Source organism: Mandrillus leucophaeus, unplaced genomic scaffold, assembly GCF_000951045.1.
Source record: "Mandrillus leucophaeus isolate KB7577 unplaced genomic scaffold, Mleu.le_1.0 Scaffold10, whole genome shotgun sequence".
NCBI lineage: Eukaryota > Metazoa > Chordata > Mammalia > Primates > Cercopithecidae > Mandrillus > Mandrillus leucophaeus.
This window is the reverse complement of record NW_012098098.1, coordinates 6,731,874-6,739,277: the sequence shown is the minus strand read 5'-3', so window position 1 is coordinate 6,739,277 and position 7,404 is coordinate 6,731,874. Positions and strand designations below refer to the sequence as shown.

Sequence of the window (7,404 nt, the reverse complement as noted above, 5' to 3'; positions counted from 1 at the left end):
TTTTTTTTTTTTTGAGACAGAGTCTCTCTCTGCCACCAGGCTGGAGTGCAGTGGCAAGATCTCAGCTAACTTCAACCTCTGCCTCCCGGGTTCAAGTGACTCTCCTGTCTCAGCCTCCTGAGTAGCTGGGACTACAGGTGCATGCCAGAGTGCCCAGCTAACTTTTGTACTTTTTAGTAGAGACAGGGTTTCACCATGTTAGCCAAGATGGTCTTGATCTATTGACCTTGAGATCTGCCTGCCTCAGCCTCCCAAACTGCTGGGATTATGGGCATGAGCCACCGCGCCCGATCCTCTTTTCTTTTTCTTTCTTTTTTTTTTGAAACGGAGTCTCGCTCTGTCACCCAGGCTGGAGTGCAGTGGCACGATCTCGGCTCACTGCAAACTCTGCCAACCGGGCTCACGCCATTCTCCTGCCTCAGCCTCCCGAGTAGCTGGGACTACAGGCGCCGCCACCACACCTGGCTAATTTTTTGTATTTTTAGTACAGATGGGGTTTCACCGTGTTAGCCAGGAGGGTCTTGATCTCCTGACCTCATGATCCACCCGCCTCGGCCTCCCAAAGTGCTGGGATTACAGGCATGAGCCACCGTGCCCAGCCTCTTCTTCTTCTTCTTCTTCTTCTTCTTCTTCTTCTTCTTCTTTTGTTTTTTGAGAGAGGGTCTTCCTCTGTCACCTAGGCTGAGCACAGCGGCGCAATCACAACTTAGGCAGCGTCGATCTCCGGGGGGATCCTGGCACCTCAGCCTTCCAAGTAGCTGGGACCACAGGCATGCAGCAACACTGCTGGCAATTTTACCGTTTTTTTAAATTTTTGTAGAGATAAGGCCTCACTTTGATGCCCAGCCTGGTCTCGAACTATTGGCTTCAAGCAATCCTCCTGCCTCGGCCTCCCGAAGTGCTGGGATTCCAGGTATGAACCACCGCGCCCAGCACTCACTGCCCCTTCTCTCAGACCTCAGAATCCCAGGGGCATCAGTGGTTTCTTCCCTGACTAATCCCACTCCCGAGAACAGTGGCGGCCACTGGGATCAACATTATTTTGGGGCCAGGCGTGGTGGCTCCCGCCTGTAACCCCAGCACTCTGGGAGGCCGGGCGTGGTGGCTCAGGGCTGTAATCCCAGCACTTTGGGAGGCCAACATGGTGAAACCCCGTCTCTACTAAAAATACAAAAATTAACTAGGCATGGTGGTGGGCGCCTGTAATCCCAGATACTCAGGAGGCTGAGGCAGGACAATCGCTTAAACCCGGGAGGTAGAGATTGCAGTCTGTCGAGATTGTGCCACTGCACTCCAGCCTGGGCGACAGAGTGAAGCTCCAACTCACAAAAAAAACCCAAAAAACACTATTTAGAGATTCTTCACGACGTTCCTGAGCTCCCAGGACCAGTGCGGAGCTGGCTGTGGTGCAGCCACAAAGCTACAGCGGCTGCAGCGCGCTCCTCCCGGGCAGAACCACGCCGCTCCTCCACGGGACCTCTGTCTGCCCTCCAGTTAAACGGGAACATCACCCTAAACAGCTGCCTCCTCAGGCTGCAGGGCCTTGGTCCCAGACCCCCGTACCTGGCCCCTCACTTAAGGGTGCCTGGATCTTGCAGGACCAGCAGTCTGGCCTGAAGCCCACCGAGCTGGAGGAGAAGCCTGATGGGGAGGAGGAGTACTGGATTCCCACCAGGCCTGCTTGACGGGCACAGGCCGGACCGCGCAGATCCATACCCTGAAGCGGTCGGTCTTCTCACGGTCCAGCGTGGCATTGAGGAACACCTTCCCCGTGAACTTGTCGATAGAGAAGACGCCCCGGGGCTCCTCGTCCACGCCGGGTCCCTGGATGCTGTAGATGACGCTGCCCAGCTGCTGCTTGTCTGACTTGATCTGTGGGGCAGGAAATGGGGCTGGGGAGAGCTGCTGCGGGCGGGGGCCTCTGCCCTCTCTGCAGCCCCTCAGGCCCCTCCCTGGCTGACAGCAGGGCAGGTCGAACCCTCCTAGGACTGGAGGACGGAGCCTGGTACCCAGTGAGGAGCTGTGCTGGGCTGGGGACAGCTCAGCTTGTGGCCCCAAGGGTGCCCCGTCCTGCAGCCTCATTTCAGGCTCAGCCCCTGGTGTCCTCAGGGCCCTGGTCTCTGGGGCGATTTTGGGTGTGTGAAGCTGACACTCCGCAAGGCAGTTCACCTTCACCTCCATCTGCTCAGCGTCGGCGAACACACAGACAAAAATCACGCCCGAGCGTGCAGCCTAACGTGGAATGTGTCCACCAGAGGTGCACGTGGGGTGGGAGCAGCTCTGGACTCCCCTGAGGCCTGGGGCAAAGGGGAGGGTTTCAGCCCTGCTGTAGACCCAGGTTGGAAGCCCAGAGCCCTGGCAAGGTGGGTGAGTCCTGCCCCAGCTCTGCCCTGAAATGGGGCCCCGCTGGCTCCCAGGAGACCTTTAGGGAACGAGGGAGGCCCACTGGGGACCAGCCCACCCCTTCCTCCCCTCCCGCCCCCTCCACCCGCTCACCTGAACCAGGGGGTAGGGGAGACGCTTGTGGTTCTCGGATACACTGATCGGCGGGATGACCCAGGCCCTCCGCACGCGGCTCGGGGCAGGCGCCCGGCGCCAGGGGTACAGGGTGGTGGACCTCCTCTGTCCAGGAACCCCCAAAGACAGGCAGAGGCTCTGCAACAAAGACAGATGCGTCCCACAGCACCGTCTCCCGGAGCCCTGGGCGGCAGTGTGCAGCTGGGAGCTGTGGCTGGTGAGGAGGCCACAGGGCGCAGCTTCCCTCGGCCGGCGAGTCAGTGCACATTGGCGCACTGCGGCTTCCACACACAGGGCTGCGTCACACGACGGCAAAGGCACGTGGGCCCCACCCCCATCAGGCTGAGCTGGGGCCTTGGTGGCCACACCCCAAGTACTGGCCCTCAAAGCCCCGATCCAGCTGCCCCCGAGTTTCCCACGGGGCCCACGCAGCAGCCAGGCTGTCTGCAGCCCCTGGCGAGTGCATGTGGCCGCTGGGAGGTAGCGCTAGGGTTCCAGGCGTCTGGCTGAGAGGGACACCTGAGATTCACCCAGTGGGAGCACAGCCTCACCCCAGGTGCCAGGGTAGCCGTGCACACAGCAAGCCCCTGGGCCAGCCAGGGCTGGGGAGAGCGTGGGGGTCCTGACTCCGAATGACCCTAAGAAACCAGTGGCGGTGCCCGTGGGCACGGTGGGCTGGCTGTGGAGGGTCCCGGGGAGTGGCAGGGGAGGTGCCTGCGGGAAAGTGCCCATCGCCCTCCACCTCTCCAGGCACTTTGTAGGAACGGACTCCCAGGATGCGAGAGTTCAGCTCCAGTCCATCCAGAGCAGCTAGAAATGTATCCCCAGTTTGTACAGTGGCCCCCATCTGGACCGCGCTGGTCTGTCAGGACCCACCAGGTCAGGGCTGGGCAGTCAACGCTGGTGGTGTGGGTTCCTGAGACCGGCTGGGCCGGGGCCAGGGCTGCCTCGGTGGGGCTTGTTGTGGCTGCACAGCTAAGAGGGACATGGCTGGGGACAGGGGGCAGCCCCACCCCCAGCCTTGCTGCTTTCTCCCAGAATGGGGTACCTTGGTGCAGTCTTCACCTCTTCACCCCAGTACTTCAGCTGCTGGGACCCTAGTGTGCCCATCTCCTCCTCTCCCACATCAGGGGCTGGGGTGCACTGTTTGTAATGCACACAGGAAGCCCCAGTGCTCGGGGATGAGGCCTGGGCAGAGCGTGGGGCTGCAGAGGGAGACGCCGTGCACCCCACCCTACTCCAGGGCTGGGACGACCCCTGGGCCAGTCAAGACCCCAAAGTGGAGGCAGCTGCCCCCAAATTCTCCCGAGGTCCTGACGGTCAGCAACTTTTGTGACCACAGATGGCCCCACACCCACCCCTCAGATGGGGAAACTGAGGCCTAAGAAGGGACCCAAGTCAAAGAGCCGGGTGGGGAGGCGCACTCGTAGTGACCCCAAAAGCACATCCTGAATTTTCCTGTTTTAAAAATGCGGTCGCCATACCCAGCTCCTAGCCTGGGCCTTGGGCCTGAGCCCTGGCCTCCCAGGGTGCCTGGCCCCACCTTGGTCAAAGGGAAGCTTAGAGACGGTGGGTCCTGCCTGTGCTGGGACCCCCAGGACACCTGTGCTTGGGACCCCCTGAGCCTGGGGAGTTAGTGTTGCTGGATGGGCTGCATGGCTTCTTCCTGAAAGACCCCGACCCTAAAGCACAGCCTGGCAGAAGCTGCCACAACTGACAGGACGTGCTGACCCCACTTGGCTTGGCACAGACATGGGGGTCACCCCTGAGCTCCCGGGTCAGGCTGATGCCTGGTGCAGCTCGTGGGGGCACAGAGTCCGCCTGGACTCGGTGAGGGCAGGAGGGGCCGGGGCTGGGGGAGAGGCAGGGGAGTGGGACGTGAGGGAGGAAGAAACAGGGCTGCCCCCTCCCCATCCCCTGTGCCTTGGGCCTGGCTAGGAGCTGTCTGTGCAGCCCCCAGTCCTGGGGGTCTCCAGGCTCCTGGCCCTTCTCTTGGGTGACCCTCCTCCCCGGAGGCCCCCTCCCACCCAACAGTGCTCTCCTAGCTGCCAGAACGTTCTAGATCTGCATCATCCAAGACCCACAGGCCACAGGGGGCTGCTGAGCCCTTGAAATGTGCAAAAGTGAGGAGCTGCGTCCCTTTCATCTCGCTGCAGCTAAGGCCCATGTGTGGCCAGCACCCAGCCCCACACGCCCAGTGCTCACAGCCTCAATCAGCCTTGGCGAGGGTCTCCCGACCTTCCCAGCCCCCCACTGCAGGGCTGTGTGGGTGAGAGACCTGAGCCCCCCGCTCACGGTGTGTGACGAGGGCGTGGCATCTGCATCGTCCCAGTGATGGAGGCTACAGAGGAAGGTGCTGAGTTGGGGTGGGCAGGGCGGGAAGCTTCCAGGACCCTGTGGCCAGGGTTGTGGTGGGGGTGGCAGCAGCTCCCCAAGGCACAGACCCTAACGCAGAGACAGGGCAGCCTCCTGCACCACCCGGCTGGGGAGGGGGACAGAGACCCCCTGCCCCATGCTGTGCTCTCTGGGGCACCCCTATCCAGGACAAGCTCTCAGGCTGCTGGGTTGCCATGGGGGCAGGGGGATGGCTGGGAGGTGCGGGGGGTCCTGGGCAGGCGATGGGGAGTCTGGGGGCAGAGCAGGCCCCAAACACCACCCACCACACACAAACTCCTCAGCTCCCCTTTCAGACAGGGCCCCCATCTCAACACCACCGTCTTCACGGCCTGCTCCTGAGCTCCTTCCTCTGGACAGCAGGTGGGCTGGGGTCTAGGGAGGCTCATGGGACTCCCCAGCTGGCACCAGGTCCTGTGCCTACCACAGGGGTGTGCTGGTCATGCCACGCCAACACCTGGAACAGCTCCCCACATTGTGCAAGTGGAGGGAGCGCTGAGTCAGCCCTGGTAAGTGGGACCCTGCATGGGAGGCCTCACCCAGCTCCCCCCTGGAAATGGAGCACTGAGAACTGGGGGTGTCAGAGCTGGGCAAGCCAGGCCACCCCTCCCCCGCAGAACCACAGACCTCCACGGCTACTCTGGCCACCACGCCACTGCTGGCTCTGAGGCTGTCCGCTCTCCTCAGCCCCGCGCCAATGCCTCACCCTCCAGTGCCGCCCGCTCCTGCTGGCTTTGCTGAGACTTCAGTCTAGGCAGGGGCTGGGACGTGGGGGCAGGTGGCCTTGAGAGGAGGCAGCGGCTAGGGGCTGGTACGTCTGAGTGGGCAGGGGCCGGGAAGGAGATGTCGGCATGGCCAGGAAGCCTGTTAGGCTGAACCTCCATTAGGCTTGGCCTCTGTCCTCCACCACTGGCAGCTTACCCCGTGTGGACGAGCAAGGCCCAGGCTGCCCATCTGCCCACCCTGCGATGAGGCATTGGGGCCTCTCACTCTGACTGTGTCCTGTCCCCAAGGCTGGCCCAGTACACAGAGGTCCCCACAGGCAGTGGCAGCAGCGTCCAAACCAAGGCCGACTTCCATGGGGTTCTTGGCCCTCGGCCAGCAGGACCTGGGCCCCTCCATGGCCTCCTGGGAGTCCAGAGGGTAGCAAACACTTGGGCAGGAAGCAGGGAGAGGACGGGTGGGGGCTCCTCAGGCTCCCAGGCGGGGGACCCTGCCGGGGAAGCTCTCTGCCAGCTGACAGATGGCGGCCCTGGCCTCAGAGCCTGCCAGCGCCCACAGAGCACAAGCCACTTCCAGGGCAGGGCAGGTCCTGCCAAGTGGAAACCTGCCTGCCCAGCATGGGGCCTTTATCAGCCTCGGTGGGCACAGGGTCTGTTTCCGGCCCTGGCTGTGCAGCTTTGCACTGGGCCTTGCCTCTCCCCCTCTCCCTTGGTCCTCCCAACCCCCGGGAGCCTGTGGTGGTCCCCTCATCTCCCAGCTCTGGGCAGAGCCTGAGGCGTTTGCCCGAAGCCACACAGAACCAGGAGCCACATGGGGTCTGAGACCCAAGCCAGGCTCTGAACCACATGCTCTGAAGGAAACCCAGCCACAGAGCCACGCCTGCCTTGGGCTAGGCCTGGGCATGAGGCAGGGAGACCCCAGGCTATAAGAACCCCACATGGTTGAGGGGAAGGGGCCACCCCCACCAGGGCAGAAGTTTCCATCTGCTCCCTGCCCAGCTGCCACCAAACCTGGGCCGGCCCTGTTCCCCTACCCTCCAGCTGCCTCCACTGGAGACCTTCCAGTCACACTGGGCTGGCTGCGGTCAAGGCAGAGGCTGGGAGTCCTGGGCCCAGGCCTGTCCACAGCCTGAGTTCACCAGGTCACAGCGGCCGCAGTGCCTTGGCAGGGCCCACTTGCCCAGATCACAGCCGGTGTGGGTGTGGGTGGGCAGGCAGGCCGCGGCCCACTTCCGGCTCTCCAGTTCTCAAAGCTGGCTCTTTGTCTTCCCACCCCACCCCTGTCCCAGAAGACGTGGCCAGGGGAGGGAGGGCCTGGGAGCTGTCTTGGGGAGATCGGGACATCCGGTGCCCAAGACAAAGCCACATCAACACGGCCAGCCCACAACCCTGCACCTGGGCTAGGGGACGCGAGCACCCTGGGAGGTGGAATTTGTGGACACCTGTCCACTTCTCTCTGTCTCCCACCCAAGCCAAGCAAGACCAATGGACATTAGTGACTTGCTTCCCCACAGTGGTTCCCCAGTGACACCCCCAAGCTCATCCTCGACTGGGCCCTTAGCCAAGAACCTGGAGGGAAACATCTTGAAGCCCTTGAGACGTCTGGGGCCACCGCGCTGGAGCCGAGCGCCTGGGACTTCACGCCTCTCTTGGGGTCTGCTCCTCGCCCGACACTCAACCCCAAAGGGCTGCTGCGTGAGAAAGGCCCCCGCATGCACTGAGCGCTCGCTAGAGTTTACAAACACCACTGCGAGGTGGGACTGGGGTTCAC

At 62.7% G+C, this 7,404-nt stretch overlaps 1 protein-coding gene across 1 annotated transcript in view; it reads right to left on the bottom strand.

Moving 5' to 3' along the window:
* Nucleotides 1-7,404, bottom strand: part of CDH15 (cadherin 15, type 1, M-cadherin (myotubule)) — a 21,932-nt gene that overhangs the window by 11,592 nt on the left and 2,936 nt on the right. The window contains exons 2-3 of the mRNA XM_011972532.1: nt 2,497-2,655; nt 1,717-1,872 (exon numbers count right to left, since the gene is read on the bottom strand). Coding sequence (XP_011827922.1) covers nt 1,717-1,872; nt 2,497-2,655 — 315 coding nt within the window. The remainder of the gene's footprint in view (nt 1-1,716; nt 1,873-2,496; nt 2,656-7,404) is intronic.